We start from the raw sequence: 27044 nt of genomic DNA on the forward strand, positions 1-27044 counted from the left end.
ATAACAATGACATGACGACACAAGACTTTCTACTCTGAGCTGTTTTTAGAATTGTGCATTTCTATGGTAACACTATCAATGCCAAAATGAAGTTGTAATAATGAGTTCTACAAGGATGTGAGCACTTTTTACACATCGACATGTTTTAGTGCAATCAAAAAAAAAGTCCCATTGCTGTCAAAATAAAAGCTGCTTCTGACACTTATGCCAAACAATAAAACTTATGCCTGTAATTAAACATTTTAAATTATCGGCCTTAACCGTATATCAGTCGACCACTAAAAGGTATTCTCTAAAATGGATCATAAAATGTTATGTAAGCTTGAATCTCAGTTATATTTATTTGTTCTAAAGACATTTAGATATTTCATCTGGAAAACAAGTGTGGTATAGAGCAGAGGAAGAATGACCCGTGCTTGTGCATGAAAAGTGATGGCTAAGCAGTCCTTTGTTCCACTGTGCTCTTGATTTTCTTCTTCTTCACATTTTCAGGTCGAGACTATATATTTTCTGTGCTAGTCCCAGTGAAGCACTTTACAAAAATGAAATGTCAGAGCATTATATAATGTGGCTGCATTTTACGTACTGCCTGTATTAATTTAATCTGGTGAATTGGCTCTTTCAGCCTGCTGTTCACCAGTTTCACACACACAATTGCAGAACGTAAACCGTGGCGAAATCACTCAATAAGTGAGAGAATATTTTCATTTTCATGCCTATTTTTTTAGCAGTGTAGTTTTGGAAGGCATGCTGAGGAAATCAAGTCATGCAAATAATGAATAAAAATTAAATATGTTAATTAAAAACAAAGTAACAATTATTGGAAACCATGCTCAATACGTATATAAATGTATAATACTGGTAAATGTGCACCTTCAGCTCTTTATTATGTTTCTGTTTTAGTCATTATTTCAGTGTTTTATATAATATTTTTTTCTTCAGCTTTTTTTTTTTCTTTTTTTTTTCTCATACAGTTGACTATGTTGTCAAAAGGGTACACACAGATCCGGGGAAAGATTAAAAACGCTCTATTCTGCCTTCCGGCCAGTAGTTGGCGATGTCACTATAAAGAAACGCTACACGCCTATAGACTGAACACATAATGCGCATACCGTTTTCAGTCACATTTTTGCAGTTTTTTTAGATGATAACTATAGTTTTCAAAACTGTACACTTTAAAACGCCATTGTTGTGTAAATTAACAGCCACATTCATAAAAAGTTTTTAGTTGAAAGCGGTGTTGCCAAACATTTGTCAGAGCTGGCTAATAGTGAATTATCAAGGTTTGATTCATTGTAAAAATCCCGTTTTGACAACATATCACTGCCATTGTACACTGTTCGGAGAAAAGACAGACAAACAAGTTGAGATTTTTCCTTATTACTATGGTATAATGATGGCAATAATAATGATTAGCAGAAGAATGATGAATACTGGATTTTAACTATTAATAAAAAATTGCTGTTATACTATCAGTGTTGCCTGAAAAAGGTATAAATCTGCATGAACTGTTTTCTTTCTGCTCTAGACTCATTGCAGGCCCAGCTGATCAGCATGGGTGTGATCCCAACACTGGTCAGACTGCTGGGCGTTCATTCTCAAAACACCGGGCTCACAGAGATGTGCCTCATTGCCTTTGGCAACTTGGCAGAGCTTGGTGAGTTACAGATTCAATTTAGTCACATTGCCTAACTTCACACATTAAAATACTGCATATCAGTACATACTGGCTAAAGCTAACACATCTCTTTTGACTAATCCTCTAACAGAGTCCAGTAAGGAGCAGTTCGCCTCTACAAATATTGCAGAGGAGCTGGTTCGGCTCTTCCGGAAGCAGGTGGAACATGAGAAGAAGGAGATGATCTTTGAGGTGCTGGCACCACTTGCTGAAAATGGTGAGACTCACAGTGATTGACATTAAATAATGATGGACACTAATGAACCAGTTTTATGAAAACACTTACAAAATGTACATTACACATTTTGATTATGGTACCAGGTTATTGCCACTGTTCTTGTGTTATTTATTGAATCTTTAAAAATGTTAACATTCATAAAATAAAATATATCTTGAATGTTTTTCTTTTGCCATTGACAAATATTTTTTCCTAATCCCCTCCTGATATTTAATAATGCAATTGAAGGATTGCAAATAAAATGCAAGGTTTTCAAAAACACTTAAAAGATTATCCATAGAGATAAGGCTGTTTTTAGACTCATGTAATGCTGATATATAAATAATATATTTGAATGATGATGTATAAGATCTGATATACACAAAATTGCTAAAATCAAATAGATTTTTTTCATTATATTTTATTTTATATTATTTTATTAAAACTGATAAAGATGACCAGTATCCAAATACAAGACTGTTAAACTTATTGAAGCCATAAGCCAATGTGATAAGTTGAACCAAAATCTGAACCTTTTAGTATTGTGGAAAACCATGCAAAGATATATGAATATGATAATTGTATAGCATTACTTTCTGAAACTCTCACTATATCTTGTCACCACCACAGTGTTTATTTGTAAAGGGGTGGCTTTTATCTTTGTTTTGAAGGGGGACCAGTGTTTTTAAAGTGTCCCTACCCTATTATGTTTTTGTTAAATATTACCTTTCATGCAGTGTGCAATATTGATGTTTGTGAATGTAAATGACCTGCAAAGTTTTAAGGCTGGGACACCAAGCCGACGGTATGCCTTCAGGCAATGTCAGGCCGTTTTTAAGAGTTGGCCGAGTATAGTTTTTTTGGTGTATTCCTGACTGTAATCCGGATCTGGCGGTAGCACTTTTAGCATAGCTTAGCATACATCAATAAATCTGATTAGACCGTTAGCATCTCGCTCAAAAAAAGACTTGATATTTTACCTATTTAAAACTTGACTTTTCTGTAGTTACATCGTGTAATAAGGATCGACGTGGACCGACGGAAAATTAAAAGTTTTGGTTTTCTAGTTCGATATGGCTAGGAACGATATTCTCATAGCTGCGTGATAATCAAGGAACTTTGTTGCTGTGCCATGGGTGCAGCAGGTGCAATGATATTATGCACCGCCTGAAGTAGTCCTCAGCACGCTCCCTGTTAGCCAAGTACAGGTCCTTCTCAAATATGAGCATGTGTGATAAAAGGTCATTATTTTCCATAATGTAATGATAAAAATTAAACTTTCATATATTTTAGATTCATTGCACACCAACTGAAATATTTCAGGTCTTTTAATAAAAAATTAACTCAAAAAGCATATCATGAAAAGGTTATTTAAACGAGCTATTAACCTAATCATCTGAATAAACTAATTAACTCTAAACACCTGCAAAAGATTCCTGAGCCTTTTAAAAACTCCCAGTCTGGTTCATTACTCAAAACCGCAATCATGGGTAAGACTGCCGACCCGACCCTGTCCAGAAGGCCATCATTGACACCCTCAAGCGAGAGGGTAAGACACAGAAAGACATTTCTGAACAAATAGGCTGTTCCCAGAGTGCTGTATCAAGGCACCTCAGGGGGAAGTCCGTGGGAAGGAAAAAGTGTGGCAAAAAACGCTGCACAACGAGAAGAGGTGACCGGACCCTGAGGAAGATTGTGGAAAAGGACCGATTCCAGACCTTGGGGGACCTGCGGAAGAAGTGGACTGAGTCTGGAGTAGAAACATCCAGAGCCACCGTGCACAGGCGTGTGCAGGAAATGGGCTATAGGTGCCGCATTCCACAGGTCAAGCCACTTTGGGCTACAGAGAAGCAGCACTGGACTGTTGCTCAGGGGTCCAAAGTACTTTTTGCGGATGAAAGCAAATTTTGCATCTAATTTGGAAATCAAGGTGCCAGAGTCTAGAGGAAGACTGGGGAGAAGGAAATGCCAAAATGTCTGAAGTCCAGTGTCAAGTACCCACAGTCAGTGATCGTCTGGGGTGCCATGTTCACAGTGCTCACCTGCTCACAGTGCCAAAACCACTGGTAAATGGTTTACTGACCATGGTATTACTGTGCTCAATTGGCCTGCCAACTCTCCTGACCTGAACCCCATAGAGAATCTGTGGGATATTGTGAAGAGAAAGTTGAGAGACGCAAGACCCAACACTCTGGATGAGCTTAAGGCCGCTATCGAAGCATCCTGGGCCTCCATAACACCTCAGCAGTGCCACAGGCTGATCGCCTCCATGCCACGTCGCATTGAAGCTGTCATTTCTGCAAAAGGATTCCCGACCAAGTATTGAGTGAATTTTGGGTTTTCATGACTGTATGCCAAAATCATCAGTATTAAAACAATAAAAGACCTGAAATATTTCAGTTGGTGTAAATGAATCTAAAATATATAAAAGTTTAATTTTTATCTTTACATTATGGAAAATAATGAACTTTTATCACATATGCTAATTTTTTGAGAAGGACCGGTATAGCAGGTTGACACGGTTATGTTGACGGAAGATAGCCTGTTCTCCATTTGCTGCATAATTTTGCGTTTTTACATAAATGACTGATACATAATTTCAATATGTGCATCAAAACAGCATAGGTTAAGCTTCTTGTTTAGTCGTGCTGCTTTTGATTTCAGCTTGAGTCAAGGGACTGAAGTTGATCAAGCTTGAATATGGATATGTGTGTTGGCACGCTGTGCGCAGTAGACCCACTGACCCAGTGACTGAGTGACTTCAGCCGCCTCAAAGGCTTTTCCTCCCAGCTGTGAGAAGGTTATGTTACTTGTATAAAAAAGTCATACTCTGCCACCTGTTGTGGTTGGAAACAAGACACGTTATGAAATGGATGCATGTGTTTGCAGCTGTGTTTTGACTCAGAAAGCTTGAGCATGAGCCAACAAGGTTTTGAGTTCAAATTTCACATTTAAAAATCACAAGTTTTTCTTTTTTTGGGGGGTGGGTTATGTAAGCTGGAACAGCCAATCTATACATAGTGACATCTCATAATGCAAAACCTAGATTATTTAGGGATGAAAATCATCCAAAATGCATTTGGCATTTCTGGCTATTGCCCTTGGTTAGTCGCGAGAGAGAAAGCTACAATTAAGCAGATGCGTGAGATTTCTCGTCGTCGTCTTTGTTCAGATAATAAGTGTTATCACTTGTCTCCTCTGCCATTGCCACAACTATCGTTTCCTTAAAATAGGACTCTGGGGTCTGCTTACAGCTGTGGTCTGGACTTGCTTATTTGAACGTAAATCCGCCTGCCACGGTCAGCTGCTCTTTTTGTCTGCGAGCTCGCCTGAGGATTTGAAGTGACATTGAAATGTGCATCTGAAAGAAAGCTATTTAGATGGGGAAACTTAAAGGGAAAGTTCACCCAAAATGTATGAGTTTCTTTCTTCTGTTACACAAAAGAAGATATTTTGAAGAATGTTTGTAACCAGACAGTTGCTGGTAGCCATTAGGTAGGGGAAAAAATACTATGATGACAGAATTTTCATTTTTGGATTTACTATCCCTTTAATTTTGATATGTTGCAAAAAGTAGTGTCTTTGTCTTGTTTTAGAGGAAACACTTAAAAAGCAAATCCTTTGTTTACCTTAGAAAAAGAATTGCACACAATACATTTTTATGTTTTTATTTTATTTTCTTGTTTAAGGCACAAACCTTAAAATTTTTGCTTTTAAGTTTTCTGCTTTTGCCAAAAGACATCAAGATATATTCTCAGTTTCATTTTAGTATCACTGAGATACTGTTATAATTTTTTTTTTTTAAATAGTTTTTAATTGTGTAGTTTCCATTTTATGTTTAGTGAAGGGTTTAGTCAAGGGTTTAGTTAGTGTTTTTATCATTTGTGTTTTTTAAAAATACGTCTAAAGTTTGTATTAATTTTTATTTCAGTTTTAGTTATTTTAGTACAAGTTAAATTATGCAATGTCATAACATGTAATATTTTGGCCACTAGCTAAAATAAAATAAGGTTGATTTTATTTAATTAGATTTTAGCATGAATTTATCTTACAGCCCTTTTTGCAGGTTACTGTATGAAAGTGAAAAAGAATTTTTCTCACAAGAAAATGTATCAGAAAATGTAAATGTAAGAATTCATGACTGTTCAGATAAAAGAATAGAAAGAATGAGAGAGGGAGAGCGAGAGAGAGAGCAGGTGTGGGAGATGCATGAAAAGCCGACGGCATCGAGAGTGTGTGTGAAAGCGGCGCTTTGGTTGTTAGCATTCTGTGCACAGCACCGCTATCCCATACTGCCAGTCTCCAAGACAACGGCCTACTTAGAGCCACTACACAGCGCTACAGGCGAAGCTCTGGATTCACGTGGATTCAGCAAGAGCGATTTTGTGTGTGTGTGAGTGATATAGAGGGGGAAAGGGTGAGCTGCGCTGTACCTGAACACTGCAGGCGTTTCATAACCAGCCAAATGCGTAGTGAGACGCCCATATGTCTGCGAACAGTCTGACCTCAGAAATCCATCCCTGCAAGATTTCCCCCCTGGCTTGTTGTATCATTCGCTGACACGGCATGAATCGATTGGATTGTTATTCTGCATTTTTGGAATCCAAAATACAATAAATTGTATTTGTTTATATTTTCGAAATTGTGATGGTATATAACGCTCATTACATCACTATGTCTAGTTCAGTATTTTTGGGTCAGAGAATTATGTAATTTAGCCTATCTATTTAAAGGGGAAAACATGCATTTAAAGGGATAGTTCACCCCCAATAATGAACATTTTGTCATCATTTACTCACCCTCAAGTTGTTCCAAACCTGTACGGGTTTCTTTCTTCAGTTGAACAACAAAACCCTTTTATTGTAAAGAATGTTGGTAATCTGAGTCAGCTGTTTGACTTCCATAGTAGGAAATTTTTTAGTGGCACTCCAACATTCTTTAAAATATCCTCTTGTGTTTAGCAGAAGAAAGTAACTGAAAGTAACACAGAATGAAGTGAGTGATAAAATAATTTAATTTGACTTTAATTTTAACAATCCCTTTAAATGCATCACAGCTGGCTCTCGGTTTATGGTCTGAGATAGTTGTCGACTGATATATATGTTTTGGTTTTGGTTTTTTATTTCAGTGGCTGTTGCCAATTTCTAGCAAAATGGTTGGCCAGTAAAGTGCTGATATAAAGGTGTAATTTAATGACCTTTTATTTTATTTGTCAAAAAACAAAACAAAAAAACTCCTTGGAAGTGGAATAGATTGTCTATTGACAAGGCTTTTGTTAGACTAATGTAATGCTGATAGTTTAATGATAATTAATAATATCATATGTACACAAAATATTATTTTTTCAAACAAATCTTATTTTATAAAAACATCGAAAACTGACAGAGATGTCTAATAGTCAAGGCTTTTCTTAGACTTTGCAATGCTGATAATTGTGTAATATAATTTAATTATGTAAAATTGCTAAAATCAAACAATATTTTATTTTAATATATAAAAACATTGAAAACTGACAGAGATGATCTATAGACAAGGCTGCCATTAGACTCATGCAGGGCTGATTTATAACGAATATAAGTTAATGACAAATAAGATCAGACTTGCACAAATTTGCTAAAATCAAAATCATTGTACATATACAAGGCTATATGGGAACTTATTTCCACCATGGAATAAAAAAAAAAAGGTAATTGCAACTTTTTATCTCACAATTCTGATATTTTCTCTTCTGAGAAAAAAGGTCAGAATTACGGGATAAATACTCGCAATTCTGACTTTATCTCATATATATCTCGCAATTCAGAGAGTTTATGTCCCACCAGTGTGGCCAACTCTGTCACTAGATTTTCAGACCCCTTTAGCAACTTAAAAAAAGCACCCAGCGACAAAACCTTAGCAACTTTCCAAATGTCACCAGTACATTTTGATTAAAATTCTTTACGTGTGCTCATCACTTATATTACTCACTATCTCAGGGCTTTAGTTCATTCCACTTTCCGGAAAACTCAGATTTCATATTTTTTTAATAAACTGTACATTTTACGTATTCAAACTTAATAATAAACTTCATTTAACTTGTATTAAAAAATGTTTAACATGTATAACAAAAATGTTAAAAAATTCACTATATCATACTCGTTCTGTTGTCTGACAGAAAGTGTAAATGAGAACAGCTTTATTGGACATTTGTCTACATTATATTAGAAAACAGTTAGTGAGTGTGAATTAGGAGGAGAAACAGATGTGATGTGCCCACATTAGGAAAGAAAGGTAAAGTCAGGATTACCTTTTTATTTTATTTTGTTTTGTGGCGGAAACGAGCTTCCTATAAAAAACGCAAGTTAGTAGACTTAAAGATTATTAAAATAAACCATTTGCCAATGAATCAATGAATTGAAATAAAAACGCTGTATTAAGTGTAGCTGGTCTGGCTGGTTCTTGGACCAACAGGTTTTGGTTTATTGTCTGGGTCTCGGGGTTCTGTTTAGCCTGAATCTGAGCTAGTTTTGGTTTGGGTCTTAAGGTGTCTGATATTGGTCTGTGTCTGTTCTTGACTGTAATGTGCACCACTTGGGTTTTAATATGGGCTGTGAAATCCCTGATAGACATGAAAGTGTTAATGTGTTAAGGTTTGCTGTGAAGGTTCAGATATAATAAGATTATAATAATATAATAATATAATAATATAATAACTATAATATAATAACTCTCTCTCTCTCTCTCTCTCTCTCTCTCTCTCTCTCTCTCTCTCTCTCTCTCTCTCTCTCACACACACACAGACGTGATCAAACTTCAGTTGGTGGAGGCTGGTTTGGTGGAGTGTCTTCTGGACGTGGTGGCTCAGACGGTGGACAGCGACAGAGAGGAGGATGTGGCTCAGCTCAAGACGGCCTCAGACCTCATGGTCCTTCTGCTGTTGGGAGGTACAGGGCCAAAACTCTGGCAGCACTTAAATTATACTTAAATAAACAGTTTGAGGTTCATGTTTAAAATTACAGTTTCCTCAGCATGAATTAAGCAAGCCGGGTCGTATACAACATAATGACATTGTGTCAAGCTATGACCTCGTACAGAATGTATTATTAATGAAAATTTCTATTCCCAAGAATATTCATCATTTTATATAGTTTCCAAGCAGTTATATAAGCTCATTATTGGCTATATGGGGATGCACATCCTTTTACTTAGAAAAGGAAAGGTTGAAGTGCAGCCTTTCTGACAGATGTATTTTTTTCACTTCATCAATATTAAACACTAGCTGAGTTTCACTGAATGTACTGAAGGCATGGGTGCCACTTGAGACCTTTTCCAACCTCACATACACTACCGTTCAAAAGAATTTTAAATGTTTCTTATTATAAAATTGTGAAATATTATTACAATTTAAAATAACTGTTCCCTTTCAGTCGGTCACATTCGGCGTACGTCGACCTACCAATTGGGATCTATTTTCAGAGACCTATCTACTTTGAGTATATAGAAATGAGCCAATGGACATTGGCATGCGGTTCACGCATTCCATGACCCGCCCTGAGTTGCGGGTATAAATACAGAAAATGGAAGTACCGCATATCGCTTTCAACTTCGGAGCCGAACACTGCTGTTATTTTAAAAATCCCTTTAAATGCACCATTTAAAGGGATTGTTTTGTTTGTTTGTCTACAAGAGTGTTTACTTACGAGTCTGCTCGAGGAAAGGTTCCAGAAACTGCTTCATCAGCACGGGTGTGACGGCATGTTACAGTGAATTGCTGCTGGGTAGAAACAACAGCTGTTTTCACAGGTCGCTGGGCGTTCCATTGAGTGCTCACAGTGGGCTTGCACATATTAACCGCTGTGAGCCGCGGTTACCTTCCCTGTGTGCTTCAGCGTTAATTGAGCAGTTTTCTTTTCTAAAAGAGCTACACTGTTTGACCCTGCGTCTTTTTCAAAATGTCATTCAAACCGTGTGTTTCTGGATGCCGTTATTATTATTTGTCTCCAGTTGACGGGCACAATTGCTGTCTCGCGTATTTGGGCGATCAGCACGCTGAGGCGGCTTTCTTGAATGAGTCATGTTCGCACTGCGCGAACATGACCATCGCAGTATTCCGGTCTAGGCTCCAGTACCTCAAACGGGGCTGGAGTCCCATTGTGCACCAATCTAGTGGTCCTCCCATTGCAAAGCAGAGGACTGGTACTTTGGCTGATGCCTTTGAAGGAGACCTGAGGGTCACTGTGAGGGCACTCCTGCCTGGTCACCAGTTTTCTCAGGCCCCTCCCCCTTCCGCTGCGCCGATAGAGCTTCTGGAAGAGCCTGCTGGTCCTTTCCATGGGTGGCCAGCAGTTACTTTCGGGGCTCCGATTGAGGATATGATTTCGATTGCTGCATCGAAGGATGAGCTAATGGACTCTGGAGATGAGGATTTGGCTCTTTTGCCCCCTTCGGGTGTGGTAGCGGATCTCACGACTATGCTTTCCCGGGCCGCCACAAGTGTCGTGCTTGAACGGAACCCTCCACTGTTTCTCTTAACCCTTGCAGTTTGACGATTGGATTCTCTGGACGGCCTGTGCTGGTTCTCAGCTCCACGCCCCAGTGCCTTTCTTTCCGGAAGTGCATCAGGCGCTAACAAAGTCTTGGTCAGTGCCCTACAGCACTCGTCCCCGATCATCTGACTCCTCCATCCTCACTACCCTCGACGGTGGCACTGCCAAGGGCTACGTGGAGGTCCCCCCAGTGGAGCGGTCGGACTGGCAGGGTCATCTCTGTCTCCCCTCTCGGGTGTGTAGGTTTTCATCCAGTTTAACGGGTAGGGTCTACACAGCCTGTGGAAAGGCCACGTTATCTTTGCATGCCATGGTGCTCCTGCAGGTCTACCAGGCCAAAGCGCTCAATGAACTGCACGAGGGTAGTTCTGACCCAGGGGTTATGCAGGAACTGCATACCACAATGGACCTCGCCCTCCGGCCAACGAAAGTCACAGCGCGCAACAATAAAAGTTAAAACTGTTCCTGGGTCTTCTGTGATGCTTTGATTCAGTTATATCCTTGTATATCATTGTGTGTTATTAGTACCTTTGTTACCTTGTTAAGCTCTACTTAAACAATTGAACACTAAAGCAGTGTTTGAATGTTTATTTAAACTATAGGTCTAGTAGTTAAACTTCTAGGTAGTCCATAGGAATACAATTTACTGTGGGTCAAATTAAGGTTTTCTTATCTTATCTTTGACAGTGGCTACTCCAAACAGCTAATCAAAAAATAAAACCCAAATTTGTCCAGTGTGTTACAACCACATATTGAATTTAATCAAAATCGCAATCGAAATGAAAGACTTTTGAGTGAATTAAAATCAAATTGAATTCTCTCCAGCTTAAATGCACTGCAATCTGTCCCATTCTCTCATGTTACTGTATTTGTGTTGTGTTTGCAGTCATGTGTGTTGTGTTTTCCTGTAGATGAGTCGATGCAGAAGCTGTTTGAGGGTGGCAAAGGCAGTGTGTTTCAGAGGGTTCTTTCATGGGTGCCCTCCAACAACCACCAACTCCAGCTAGCGGGAGCACTCGCCATCGCTAACTTTGCCCGCAATGGTAAGACCTCTGGCCTACAACTACTTGCAGGATTGTGCGATCACCGTGTTGAGATTGTAAATAAGTGTTTTTATGTGCACAGATGGAAACTGCATCCACATGGTCGACACTGGGATTGTACAGAAGCTTCTTGAGCTGTTAGACAGACATGTTGAAGAGGGGAACGTCACGGTGCAGCACGCCGCCCTCAGCGCTCTGAGGAACTTGGCCATTCCTGGTCAGTCTGTAATTTCACTCAATCATTGAATGATTCACCAACCTCTGCATAAGTGTCTTAAACTACATCTGCTTAATTTCCCCTCTCTTGTCCAGTGGTCAACAAGTCTAAGATGCTCTTGGCAGGTGTTTCGGATGTAGTGCTGAAGTTCCTTAAATCTGAGATGCCACCAGTTCAGTTCAAGCTCCTGGGAACATTACGGATGCTCATCGACACACAGGGTATTTATTAACCGCCCACCAAAACAAAACAACAACATTTGATCACAAAACAATCCAGTAATGCTAGTGTTGCTGTGCTGGACAGGTTGTAATGCTAAAACTACATTTTGCATTAAAAAATACATATTTACCAATAATTTGGATTAGAGGTTTGCGTTAGACTTCTGCATAATTTTGATGGTCAAGGTCATAAAAATTCCCATCAGAATCTATTAATACCCGTCATTTTATTTGTAATTTTTTGATGATAATAAGCTATTTAATAGGCTCTGTTTTTGTTCATGTTTTCTTTTTATTCACAAACTTACATGACAAGCATACAGGCTAAATTATACATTTATTTATTTATGAAGAGAAAGCTAAACAAAGACTGTGGGTCACTTTTCAGGTTTCATTATGAATGTTTGTCCAGTAAATCGCAATAAGCTTTGTGCGTTAATAAAACAGCTTGTAAACAATGTCACATAACTCAGAAAAGCCATTTGTTGACCATTAACTTGCACTCGCCTGCAAATGGGCAGGGGTGAGGATTACAGTTACAAGTTACAGATCACTCTCAGTGTGAAAATAATGGATGATTTTCTGTCACTGCTAAAAGAAAATTCTGTCAATGACAGTACATTTTCAGTTAACATGGCCTCTGGTTGGGGCATTGCCGTTTGTGTTGATTGGACACAAATATGGCCACGGCCATGAGTGCAGAATGTGTCATCAAAAATGGTTGGTTCTTTTGTAATACATTAGAACTGCATTTTAATGTATTACACTACTGTTACTGTGAACTTAAAACTATTTCTGTTAACAAAAATAATTTGTAATAGTTTTAAAGCTGAAATATGAGATAAATATTATATTTATGTTGGCAACTAACTGAAATAAAATAATTTTAAGTTGAATACTCAACTCAAAAGGAAATAAGCTTAATAGAAATATAAAAAATAATAAAATTGACAAAAGCACATAAAAAATGTAAACTAAAATCAAGATAAAAAACTAAATATAAAATAAAAGCTCAAAATTAATACTATTGTAGCATATACTGTAAATAAAACTAAAATTATGCAATTGTAAGTCTTCAAATGTCTGTTAAAAGGTAGCTTTTAGATGTCTAACAGATATGACCTCAAAGCCACAAAATGCGTCATTATTCCATGGGTTTTTAATTCAAATTGATAAGCTTACAGATCACTGTATGCTCTACAGGTGTTTATCTAAGTTAAAGACAGCATGTGTCATTTCATCTCAGGTTCAGGCTCGTCCCAGCTGCTGTCGCACAGCAGTTAGTCTCTGATATTAAGTGAGCAGAGGATCGATGGCACTGTCATTTAAAAACTGTGGATCTGCAGACAAGGGATCCGCCACAGATGAATTTGCTTAGTCTTTCAATGGCAGCAGTCCAGCTGTGTTAGCTTTCAGTGACAGCTTGGGTTCAAAATGAATATTCCTAGGTAAATAAACTTAAATACAACTTAAGCTCTGTCCACAGCATCTGTGACATACAGTCAATTACCACAGACGTGGCTCTCAGTTCAAAAAATCAAGTGAAAACCACAAACACCTAGAAGACAAGAGTACAGGGTTTCTGCGCAGTTTGGAAAATTATGGATTTTGATTTGAGTAATTTCCAAGTCTGGATAAGTTTTGAAAAATATTTGTGTTTCCAGACTGTTGCCCCTATTCAGAAAGGGAAAATGTGTAGGAACCCTGTATAAACATTTTTCATTGGTAAATTTCATTGGATTAATAAATATTAATATTTTCAATCAGATTTTATTTTAAAAGTCAACATTTTTTCTTTTTTTTTCTTTCACCTTTTTTAAGATATTCATCTAATATTTATATTTTATTTCAATTTTTTTTCAATTAATGTACAGCATTTTTAAATAGTTTACTTTATTAATTTCAATTAACATTAACAAAACCAATTCACCTGGGAAATAGTCATTTTACAATTCATTTATATCAGTTGTCCCCCCAGAAGATTAGAGCTTTAATAAAAATATTAGCTTCACATTTCATCCTTTAAATTATCCAGGAACAATGGTCTGTTCAGCCTCCATTTTACTGTATATGTTGTATATACAGCCCTGCCCTTTTTAACATACTGAGGGGGGTGAGTTTCCACAGATATGATTTATTATATTATTATTAACACCAGAAAATGGCTTTAAGAGGAGTGCGCCATAAATCATCTACATCAATATATCTGAGGTGTTCAAATATAGCTGCATGAAGTATTAACCCCACAGAGGTTGAAGTGCCAAAGAGATTCAAATAACTCTGTTGATTTTAACCATTCAGGCAAGTGTTGTATATCATTATAATCTGTTAAGTATCTACTTTTATTTGTATACTCACATTAAAAACAAAATGTTGTGCTTTTTGCAAAAGAAAGAAAACAAACATAATGCACGATCTGCAGCCTCTTTGTCAGTAAAGTCCAATTTCATACTTGTCAGAAAATGAACTTAGTGAATACTTGTCACACAAACATAAGATATATGTCTTAAATAACGTTGAAATGTCAGATTTTAAATAATGTAAATAAAATTGAAAAAAATTAATTCGATGTCAGTCATTCATTGTTGTCTCATTATCCACTAATATGGCCACACCCAAGGAGCCTTAATAAAAGGAAATTCACTTTAAAGAAAGGCTTTCTGTAAAACAAAACTTGATGAAGTGTTCAATAATTTCTGACCCACTCCATATCTTCTGACATATTTTGCATCTGATGGTGTGTCCTATCCAGAGGTGGGTAGAGTAGCCAAAATCTGTACTCAAGTAAAAGTACTTTTGGAAATATTTACTCAAGTAAAAGTAACAATCGTAACAGTTACTTGAGTAAGAGTAAAAAAGTATTCGATGAAAAAACTACTCAAGTACTTAGTTACTAGTTACTTTTGATCTGATTGATAAGAAGCGAAAACCCTGAATTTCAGACTATACAGGTCCTTCTAAAAAAATAGCATATTGTGATAAAGTTCATTATTTTCCATAATGTAATGATACAAATTAAACTTTCATATATTTTAGATTCATTGCACACCAACTGAAATATTTCAGGTCTTTTATTGTTTTAATACTGATGATTTGGGCATACAGCTCATGAAAACCCAAAATCCCTATCTCAAAAAATTAGCATATTTCATCTGACCAATAAAATAAAAGTGTTTTTAATACAAAAAAAAGTCACCCTTCAAATAATTATGTTCAGTTATGCACTCAATACTTGGTCGGGAATCCTTTTGCAGAAATGACTGCTTCAATGCGGCGTGGCATGGAGGCGATCAGCCTGTGGCACTGCTGAGGTGTTATGGAGGCCCAGGATGCTTCGATAGCGGCCTTAAGCTCATCCAGAGTGTTGGGTCTTGCGTCTCTCAACTTTCTCTTCACAATATCCCACAGATTCTCTATGGGGTTCAGGTCAGGAGAGTTGGCTGGCCAACTGAGCACAGTAATACCATGGTCAGTAAACCATTTACCAGTGGTTTTGGCACTGTGAGCAGGTGCCAGGTCGGGCTGAAAAACAAAATCTTCATCTCCATAAAGCTTTTCAGCAGATGGAAACATGAAGTGCTCCAAAATCTCCTGATAGCTAGCTGCATTGACCCTGCCCTTGATAAAACACAGTGGACCAACACCAGCAGCTGACATGGCACCCCAGACCATCACTGACTGTGGGTACTTGACACTGGACTTCAGGCATTTTGGCATTTCCTTCTCCCCAGTCTTCCTCCAGACTCTGGCACCTCGATTTCCGAATGACATGCAAAATTTGCTTTCATCCGAAAAAAGTACTTTGGACCCCTGAGCAACAGTCCAGTGCTGCTTCTCTGTAGCCCAAAAGTGGCTTGACCTGGGGAATGCGGCACCTATAGCCCATTTCCTGCACACGCCTGTGCACGGTGGCTCTGGATGTTTCTACTCCTAGATTCTGCTAGGCAACGTGGGGGAGAGGACGCTGGCGTTGTCTGTTCGCCGCTTCTCCACCCACAAATCATGTTAATGTACTATTAAATTTAGATTTTATTTTATTTTCTTATGTTTGTGACTAGTCTAACAGTCAGAGCTACAATTGGGACTGTTGCTGGTTGCTGGCAGCCACTGAGAGGACGTTGTTCGTCGTTTCGCCGTTTTCCACCGCTTCTCTAATGTTTATGTTTGAATTGCTGCGGTTGGTTCTGGTTTGGAGGACATTTGATGTTTCTCGCCGCGACTGCTCACTGGTGGTCTCCCTTGGGCTTAAGCTGCATGGTGGCTGAAGTTTGCACCGGGCTAGCGTCATCTGGGCCATCGTAATCAGCGTCCGGCATGATGTTGGGATGTACCCCTTCTCGGCTGCGCCGCTGTTCCGTCCTGCATTGCGGCCGTGGAGCGGCTTGGACTTCTGCGCCGACCCCGGTGTGTCCACAGAAGTGCCCGGAAAAATGTTCTGCCTCCAGCATGGTGCTGCGGCGATCCCCATCGTTTGAATCGTCATGAAGACCCATCATCTGGTCTTCAGCTGTCGTGCCTCGGCGATGTGATCAGGACACACTGCCGCTGGGAGAAATTTAAAACATGGAGTGGACCACGGTGTGCTGCGGAGCTAACAGAGACTTCCACCATCAGCTGTTTTCTGTTCACCATCAGCTCTGTTTCTGTTCACCATCAGCTGTTTTCTGTTCACCATCAGCTCTGTTTCTGTTCACCATCAGCTCTGTTTCTGTTCACCATCAGCTGTTTTCTGTTCACCATCAGCTCTGTTTCTGTCCACCATCAGCTCTGTTTCTGTTCACCATCAGCTCTGTTTCTGTTCACCATCAGCTCTGTTTCTGTTCACCATCAGCTCTGTTTCTGTTCACCATCAGCTCTGTTTCTGTTCACCATCAGCTCTGTTTCTGTTCACCATCAGCTCTGTTTCTGTTCACCATCAGCTCTGTTTCTGTTCACCATCAGCTCTGTTTCTGTTCACCATCAGCTCTGTTTCTGTTCACCATCAGCTCTGTTTCTGTCCACCATCAGCTCTGTTTCTGTTCACCATCAGCTCTGTTTCTGTTCACCATCAGCTCTGTTTCTGTTCACCATCAGCTCTGTTTCTGTTCACCATCAGCTCTGTTTCTGTCCACCATCAGCTCTGTTTCTGTTCACCATCAGCTCTGTTTCTGTTCACCATCAGCTCTGTTTCTGTTCACCATCAGCTCTGTTTCTGTTCACCATCAGCTCTTTCTGTTCTGTTTTCTGTGTTGGTTGATTGTTTGTAGTATTCTATATTTTTACTTGTTATTCATTTTTTTTGTTATTTTTTCCCCCCCTTTGTTGCACTTTGAGATTCTTCGGAATGAAAAGTGCATTATAAATAAAATCTATTATTATTATTATTATTATTATTATTATTATTATTATTACTCCAGACTCAGTCCACTGCTTCCGCAGGTCCCCCAAGGTCTGGAATCGGTCCTTCTCCACAATCTTCCTCAGGGTCCGGTCACCTCTTCTCGTTGTGCAGCGTTTTTTGCCACACTTTTTCCTTCTCACAGACTTCCCACTGAGGTGCCTTGATACAGCACTCTGGAACAGCCTATTCGTTCAGAAATTTCTTTCTGTGTCTTACCGTTTTGTTTGAGGGTGTCAATGATGGCCTTCTGGACAGGGTCGGGTCGGCCCTAAACCTACCCGATATTGTTAACAAAAGCAAATGTGACAAATAAATTAATTTTAGCTTGTGTTTTGAACTCGTCTTTGAGCTCTTTTATCATCGTTCTTCACGGGGTTCATTCCCAAGTTTTTCACATTGCAAATACAAATCTGTATCAGCTGAGCTATCGAGCAAGCTTAATAGGTAAGAAAAGACGAACATCCAAAATATATTCGTTTACAAATCATGGACTATGGTTAAACAAAGCGATACAAAAATGCTGTTTTTCTGCCTCTAGTGTTCATTATTGTTAGAAACACTCGGTCAGTGTGTGAAATAGTATTACAATAAGGGAAAAGTGCCCATAGTTACCAAATTACCATTAATAGTGTTCAAATATAAGCAACATTGTTACACTTAACGCTACAGGTTTTTTCAGGTTGGAGCTGCAATTCTTGTATGCTATGTTGTCAGTTCGTTTTGGTGCACACAGTATAGCATTATGAAACTATTCTTATTGACATCTAGGAGTGAAAACATGAACTAGAGGGAACGGGTGATCTGCCTCCCATAGCTCACACACACATCTTGGTGATCTTCCTCTGCTTTGTCTATCATCTGACTAAACGTGCGCTAATCATATGCGGATGATGCGTACACCTCTCGCGAAGCAGGCTCTCCAACGCGAGACTTGCGAACAAGTCATATTAACTTGTTTTAAAATATATAATTAATTACCATTGACAGTAGCGGAGGAACGCCATCGATTGTAACGAAGTAAAAATACAGTTTTTTTTACAAGAAATGTACTTGAGTAAAAGTAAAAGTACCCATTTTTAAATATACTCTAAAAGTACAAGTTACCCAAAAAATGTATTTGAGTAAATGTAACGAAGTAAATGTAATTCGTTACTACTCACCTCTGGTCCTATCTTACTCATGCTGTTCACTTTTCATAATCAACATAGATGAAATAAAAAAATCATTTTTAAATGGTCTGTTTTTAATCGGTCTTTTGCTGTTTAATTTTTACACAGACACTAACAGAATAAACTTACCCCACAATCTTCGGCTAGATCTGTTTCTCTTAGAAATAAACAGCTGTTCTACTGAGGTAAATTATTCCAGGATTATTCCTCACGGCATCTTAAAACAATGTAAAGTGCATGCACTAAACGTGATGTGTTTTTTCGAGTTGATGCGGGCAGGGATACTCGCTGGATCGCGTCAGTATTTGCCTTTCAAAAAACAGGAGTGGCCTCATTAGCAGATAATGAAGGCCCTCGCGAATGAATGACATCTCTCTTTTCAAACAGATTACATAAACAAAGAATATTTATTTTTGATTTGATTTACATTATTTCAAACCTGACATTTTAACGTTTCTTTAGACGTGTCTCATATTTGTGTTACAAGTATTCACTAAGTTACAGTTCATTTTCTGAAGAGAATCGGAATGGACTTCATTCACAGAGAGGCTGCAGATCACACATTTATGTTTGATTTCTTTATTTTGCAAAAAGCACAACATTTTGTTTTTATTGTGAGTATACACAAACAAAAGTAGAAACTTAACATATTATAATGATGTATAACACTTGCCTGAATGACCAAAATTGACTGAGTATTTTGAACCTCTTGCACTGATAAGAAAAAAAAGAGGTGAAGACGCCTTTGCCGACCTCAGAGAGATAAGTTAAACATGTCATGCAGTAAGTGTTTGGGTAGATAATGTTCAGCACTGTGTGTGTTACAGTTGATGCAGCAGAGCAGCTGGGGACAAACCCAAAGTTGGTGAAGCGTTTGGTGGAGTGGTGTGAAGCGAAAGACCACGCCGGAGTGATGGGAGAGTCCAACAGGCTGCTGTCCGCTCTCATTCGGCACAGCAAGTCAAAGGTCTGGCACTCTTGCACGTCAGTCTCTGTCTCATTCCACTAGCTATGTTTCCATCCATCTATTTTTAGGTGAATTGTGGGATAGTGCATAAAAAACGCTGGATAGAAACTGCAAGATGCACATAGATTCTAATAAGCGTACACTATTAATTGAGGCAGATATTTTTTTAAATACATTTTTACCAAATAAACCCCAAAAAACTCATGTGACTTTGCTCAACAGACTAATAAGCGGACCAATCACAATGCACAGCAACATCTCATATGTTAGTTTGGTACTTCTGAAAAGCCTGAGCCAAAGTCTCCCTGAAGTGTCTCACATGAATGCGTTCACAAATGCCAGGTATCAGATAATTTTGGATAATTAGTATAATAATTATAATTATAATAATAATAATTTGTTACATTTATATAGCGCTTTTCTAGAGACTCAAAGCGCTTTACATATAGAAGTGGGGAATCTTATAGTATAATTATTAGTTCCTTCTGAAGGGTGTAGGAACACTTGTCATTACTAGTTACCATGATCTTTACTCAAGAATTAATTATGCATTACTAACATTAATTATAAACCTGTATATAGTAGTTCCTAGAGATGATGTGGCTTCTTACACAGAATAAGGCACACAACATATTTTATAGTATTCTATACAGTGATAAAGGCTGTCGATTAGCATTGACGTATAAATATACTTATTATCATGAAAATACCTGAGAATGGTTGAAGAGCTCAGATAAACCATATTGTCGCAGTCGTGCGTTTATTAGTCATGTTCAAAGCATTTCAATCTTCCTTTTATTCAGCTACAGTGATAGTATGATGCCCAAATAAGGATTTCCTGGAACGACATGCATTATCATACTTCTGCATGGCATATTTGGAGTTTCTGCGCAAGAGCTTTCAGATGGGGCAGCATTTACTTCTGATCACAGAGCTGTGCATAAAAAAATATCAGCCTTTGCCAAATCGCGTGCAGTTTTAATTTTGATTAATCATGCAGCTCTAATCATGACTTTTCTTGAAATTAAAATAAAAGTGTAGTTATTCATGAATTACTGAACAGTATTCTAAAGTGTTACCCATATATGTGGTGTTTTATGCAGCATTTTCACTTCTAGTGAGGGATAAAACGTGTATCGACTGGGTCATAGAGTCATGGTGTTATATGAGAAATGGTTCAGAAATTTCATTGGACTCACATCTTTATACATCAAAGGATTCGTGTTATTGCAGCCGGTTTTTCCATCACAAATTCGTGTCCTCTGGAAGGTTTTGACTGCTTTTTTCTTTCTGAATAGGAAGTGGTCCGAACAGTCATACAAGGTGAAGGCGTTAAGCACTTGGTAACCATGGCGACGAGTGAACACATGATCATGCAGAATGAAGCGCTGGTGGCCTTGGGTCTCATAGCAGCACTAGATCTGGGTAAAAGTCAACGATTACTGTATGTTACATAAATCTGTAATGAGAGGCTGACACATCTGAATGTCTTCAGCAGGCTGAATTCAAGCACACTGCAGTGCTATTTTAGTATTGTCTATATTATTGTACTATTTATCAATGTTAAATTATCTATTTGTTTCAGTTTTAAATTTAAATGTTTGTTTTTTTGCATAGTTTTTATTTCTATTTTGCTTGATTTTTTTGTTTTGTTAAAGTTTTAACAAAACAATTTTAGTACTTTCATTTGTTTTAATTAGTGTCTTAAAAGTTTAAGTTTTTATTTAATAACTTAATTTATATTTTCTTTCAGCTTATTTCAATTACCAAAAACTCTTTAATAGCTTTAGCTTTAGATAACAGTAACAACACACGTAAACTGGGTTACTTTTTTCTCTGACAAAACAAGTCAAAATTTACATAAATTCATCTTATTTGATCACATTCAGAGTTTCAGTAGCAATTTGGTGAGGTTGATAGTCATTAACATTTTACAATAGCCAAACTTACAAATTGACACAATTTTTCATATTTAGAAAATACTTTTCTAAACTTATGGAGCTAGAAATATGACAAAATGATCTGAATTTGAATTGTATAAATCTGAATTATTAATAAGATAAATAATTCAGAACTATGCAAAATGCAACATGATATTCAATTTTGTTAGATTACACTTTTTATACAATTCAAATTCAGATCATTTTGTCATATTTCTAGCTCCATAAACTTTTCAATACTTCTAAACTACTTTTCTTTCCTTTTCAAAACTAAACTTTATGTATCTACCAAAACGAATTTCATGCATTTAAAGGGGCTATATGTAAGAATTTGTATGTATGAATTTAATTTTTATTGGCAGTGTGTGAACAGCTTGTAATGAAACTTAAAAAAACGAGACCTTTGTCTATGAAAGCCTGTAGACTGATTTTTATGTGAAGGACTCAAAAGGAAAATCAAAAGGATGTGATGTTTATGTGCTCCTGAGAGCCTCTCTTCCATTCAATAACACATGAAACAAATTATTATACAATGTTCAGGATAATGCCGAAGGAGCTATTCTGTACTGTGCTGTCAATAGCCGTGTTTCCATTACCTTTCAAATTGCGCAAATTGAAATTGCGATTTGAAAATACGGCCAATGGAAAAAAAACTCCCATATTTCTTAAATGACGCCTTTACGCCTGCCGTTTTGCACGTTGGTGTGCACACTCACATTGGCGCCCTTTTTTTGGTCACAAGGCGTTAAACATCGGCGATAAATTAACATGCGCGAAAATCGCCCCGGTGTGCACAGGCCTTAACACTCATCACTCATCTGTCGATGATGAATCTCAGAGCTGGTGCAAACATTTCCATATCCATGTGATCAGATGCTTTCTTAACTGCTGCTTTCTCACCACTGTCATTTTTGTTTAGTGTTTTTGTTACTGAGAGGAAAGCGGACAGCTTATATTAATATATGCATCTAAACATCGCTCTCAGTAGCATGGAACGCACCAGGATGTTCACTAAGGCCATCCTTAGGAGCGTTTGAACGCATTCGACCACATGAGTGTTTACACTAGCAATTTGGTCGAATGCGTTTTCGACTACCTCTGGTCTCTGGAATTGGTTGAAAGTGGACAAGCTAAACACGTTTTAGAGCCTCTTTACACATGTATTTAGAGTTGTCCACTTCTGTTCTGGTCGACCAAACTGCATCTTAATACCCAGTTTTTACAGGGCCAAACATATCGCTGCAAATATATTTCCAAATTTTTACTTCTAAGCCAAAAAGAAGTTCTCCATGAGTATGTTAGGGCATTGAATCTCGTAAAGTCTCGTTGCATGTGTACGAGCAATAAGTTGCTGGCTGCAGTTCACATAATGGCCACCGGTGTCACTAATAACAAGGCTTTCAGAATTCTACATATAACCTCTTTAAGCCTTTAGTGAGATACAGATATTCATTCAGGTGTGTACAATTGTTTTTTGCTGTTCAGAACTGCTAACTGAGTCACTTCATGGCTTTGGTTTCAGACTGTTCAGAGAAGGACTTTGTCAGCTCCAATCTGGTGCAGGTTCTACATAAACTACTGACAGATGAGCACAGTGCACCAGAGATCAAATACAACTCCATGATTCTCATCTGCTCCATCATGGGATCAGGTGAGTCAAGACATCAGACACAAATGACTCAACACATTCATAAGTGCAGGACGGATTGAACCAGAAGAAGCCTGAAACTACACTTAAATAGCGTTGTAACTGTTAACAAAAACAGAGAAAATCTCTGTCAAGCCCCTCCTTCTGAAAAGCACAATGTGGTCTGATTGGTCGGCCGGACCACTGTGTTGTGATTGGTTAACCGCGTCACAAGTGTTTGAGAAATGAGGCTGAGTGTGAATTTTAGCAGCGCAACTCGATGTCAAGTAAGATAAATGTAAGCAGCTAAACTAAACATTCATGTTTGACAGCTGCTGCTTTAAGTCAGAAATGTTAAACTAAAGACAAAAATATTCAGGCAAATGAAAAAACGTCTAATTTTGCCATTTTTAACTGAAAATATGCCTATGTGATTCATAATGTAGGCCTAATTAACGAACAATAAATATTAACAAAGCCATTTTCATCAGATTAGGCATAAGATTAATGAATGTGTATATATTGTAAATTAATATCATTCCATTTGTAACCTTCAGTAAATAAATAAAAACAAACTCAACTTTTTTTTAGCCTGTATTGGGCATAAGATTAGTATGTGAGCATATTGTGAATTAATTTAATAAACTTAAAACTTTAATAAACAGTAAATTAACGTCTCTTAATTAAAAGAAAATTATTCAAAAAACATGAATATCAGTATGTTAATATGTAAACCATATGTTTACTTTATTAACTGACGAAAATTGAAAAAACTTGATCAGTCAAGCTCAGCGTTATGAAGGGAAGAGATGGGGCAAGATAAAAACAGAGAAAAGAGAGATGTGGAGATAAGAAAGACAAATAATCTAATGCCCAGTGACATGGTTTTCAAGCTATTGTTCTCAAATGTTTTGGCCTTCAGAACATCTTAAAATGCACATATGTAGATCTTAGAAATCAACATTTTCTTGGGGGAGCATACCCCCGAACCACCCTAACATTTGGGATCTCGGTGATTATAAACCTGACTACATTATTGGGTACGATTAATGTAGTGTTGTCAAAAGTAAAGACCGCGATACCAATTCATTACTGAAATGTTAAAAATGTGCCGCTTTGATTGCTGTTGAGCTGTAATCGTAAACGCCTCTGACTGGCCGTTGTGCTCACACGCTCATCGGACGTGCCTGTGATTGGCTACAATGATCAACACACGGCAGCGGTTTGAAAGAACACGCAAGTGTTTGAAAGGGTTTTGAACACGGGAGCAGGAGCGTTTGAAAGCACATTCAGGTGTCAACCAGCGGACCGGTAGGCTGATGGACGCCTGCATTCAAATGCGTTTCTGTGTAAGTGCTCCGTGAAAAGCATCATTGATGTTTTTTTACAACGTTTGTGAAGCGCTGATTGTAGTAGCCAATCACAGATCTATTTGATGAGCTCTTAAGCACAATGGCCAGTCAGAAGTGTTTACAATTCCGCTCAACAGCGCTCAAAGCATCACATTTTTAAATTTCAGTACCGATTTGGTATCGCGGCCGGTACTTTTGACAACACTAGATTAATGCATGTAGAGTATGGCCATGCAGTAAGGTGTTAATATTTGCTTTATAAGTAATAACAAACAGCCAGTATCCTACGGGTATGGATGTTTGTAAGCTAATAGTTAATAGTGCAATTTGGACCCTAAACTAAAGTGTTACAATTTTTTCCACAGGCCTACCCTCACTGAGGGCTAAGCAAACCTAAAATGATAAACCTAGAAACGCCCCTGCACGAGCCAAAAATACATTTTCTGGCTTTTCTCATTCTAGAAGGCACACATTTCACACTACATAAATGACCAAGTTTAAATACACATTCATCTTCCCAGCAGTGAAGTACCCCTTTAATGTTAACATTTGTTTTTCCACTTTTTTTTTGTCTTCATTATGTTACTTAAGTAAAAATGTAATTGCGAATGTGCCTAACTAAACTCTCATGATTCAATTTATTCCACTTGAATGGTTGATTTGTGTTTTCTCCTCTCGCCTCAGAGCCGCTTCACAAAGAAGTGCAGAGCTTGGCCTTCATCGACGTGGTCTCCAATCTCCGCTCGCACGAGAACAAGACGGTGGCCCACCAGGCCTCTCTAACAGAGCAAAGGTTAACAGCACAGAGCTAAAAGACTCTTACGCGCCATCTCCCCCCTGCCTGCTTCCCCTCACACACATATCTCTCGTTGTCATGTGCCAAGCTGTTGTCCCTCTGCATTCCCTGCTACAGACTGTCAAAGCCCTCTGTTTGCTCCAAGCATGCAGAGACGCGTTACCCAAAGGCGGCCATACTTTATAGACAGCCTACTGCAATAGATTCATACCCGATCTGCAAAATATTTTTAAAAGACCATAGCTGTGAAAAAAAAAAATCACCTGTAAAAACCATTAATGGCTTAGTACAAACAGAAATGAAAGTCCTGTCATCAGTTGCTCGTCCTCATGTCGTTCCAAACCCGTAGGTCTTTCATTCGTTCTTCAGAACACAAATCAAGATCTTTTTGATGAAATCTGAGAGCTTTCTGTCCCTCCGTTCACTCAAAGACACTTCCATATGAATCCATATGAATTGAGCGGTTTAATCCGAATCTTCTGAAGAGACATGATCGCTTTAAATGATGAACAGACTGAATGTAGGCTTTTATTCACATACAAGCATTGATCAGCGAACATTCATAGAGCACTAAATATGGTAAAGGGGCTCAACCGTACATTGACGCTTGAGAATAAACCTCATTGGTTCTTGTGAATGCAACTCAAGAATGAACCTCATTGGTGCTCACACGTCAAGCAAGCATGCTTGAGCTTCCGTTTACCATATTTGATTTGGTGTTTTTATCTGAATAAAAGCCTAAATTGAACCCGTTCGTCGTATAAATCCATCGCGGATTTATTTTATGAACATTTTGAAGTGTTTGTGGGTGAATGGAGGGGCCAAAAACTCTCGGATTTCATTAAAAATATCTTCATTTGTGTTCCGAAGATGAACGAAAGTCTTGCGGGTTTGGAAAGACATTAGGGTGAGTAACTAATGACAGAATTTGCATTTTTGGGCGAACTAACCCTTTAAGCGGAAATAAAAATAGAACTTGTATGTTGGCAGTGGAAATAGAGCAGTTGTGCTTTCATGACATGTAAAATCACACATACCAACCAACTTGTGCATGTTTTTTGTTTTTTTTAAATCGTCCTGTTTGTTGATGTATCTGTGTTCAGCTATTCAAGCCACGCCCATATGATATGCCCCGCCTCCTCCTCCTGCTTACTAATCTACATAGAAGAGTAGAGATCGAGAGATGTGTTTGTACTGTATAGGGCACCTCTGGACCAGCATGGACCTTTTCATATTTTGCCTCCTGGTCCTATTGTGCCATCCATGATCCATATCTTTACTGGAAAGAGCTAATTCCATATCATTAGTCAACAAATCGTTTATTGTTGTCATATGGATGTATGAAGAATTGATCTCGGTACCAAGGATTAAAGTGGATTTTGATGATTTCAGGCCGGTGTACACCTCATCCAAAAAAGCGACGTCTTTCTAACATAGTATCAATAACTTAAGACACATTCCTGATCAGGAAATGACTCGCATGACTGCCAGTACGCACACACATACTAGGCTTCATGGCAGACGTAAGGGCTGGGACGGGTTATGTGTGTAGCTGATACCGCCACAGTTACGCTGAATAATAATGTCTCAGACGACATACTCTTTGTGAATGTTTCTTTCGAGAAAGTGTCTTTTTTTTTGCATGTGGAGCTGCCTGTCCTCCTCTCCATCCTCTCCGGTATCCTGCGAACATGCACCTCCTCGCATGTCCGATACTGTTAAAATCACTGTTATGTGGCCATTTTATGGCAGGTAAATAAGTTCTTATTTATCATATTTGTACCACGTGGCAATCCAATATATCTACAGTAGGAACCGTACAAATATAAATGGAAATAATTGTTGTAAATGTCATTGAACTGTACATTTCAAAGATTTAAACTTATTAAAACAATTGCTGGTGACAAATTTA

The 27044-nt window shown here is 38.1% G+C and overlaps 1 protein-coding gene across 3 annotated transcripts in view; it reads left to right on the forward strand.

Annotated features, from left to right (window-relative positions):
• The window catches only part of rap1gds1 (RAP1, GTP-GDP dissociation stimulator 1), a 71190-nt gene extending 44146 nt beyond the window's left edge, over positions 1–27044 (forward strand). For all 3 annotated transcript variants that reach the window (XM_067418729.1, XM_067418661.1, XM_067418780.1), the window contains 10 exons: positions 1529–1657; positions 1770–1895; positions 8675–8818; positions 11332–11463; positions 11546–11680; positions 11776–11901; positions 19278–19417; positions 20716–20842; positions 22880–23008; positions 25021–27044. In XM_067418729.1, coding sequence (XP_067274830.1) covers positions 1529–1657; positions 1770–1895; positions 8675–8818; positions 11332–11463; positions 11546–11680; positions 11776–11901; positions 19278–19417; positions 20716–20842; positions 22880–23008; positions 25021–25148 — 1316 coding nt within the window. In that variant the 3' untranslated portion in view covers positions 25149–27044. The remainder of the gene's footprint in view (positions 1–1528; positions 1658–1769; positions 1896–8674; positions 8819–11331; positions 11464–11545; positions 11681–11775; positions 11902–19277; positions 19418–20715; positions 20843–22879; positions 23009–25020) is intronic.

Source organism: Pseudorasbora parva, chromosome 1 (genome assembly GCF_024679245.1).
Source record: "Pseudorasbora parva isolate DD20220531a chromosome 1, ASM2467924v1, whole genome shotgun sequence".
Classification (NCBI taxonomy): domain Eukaryota; kingdom Metazoa; phylum Chordata; class Actinopteri; order Cypriniformes; family Gobionidae; genus Pseudorasbora; species Pseudorasbora parva.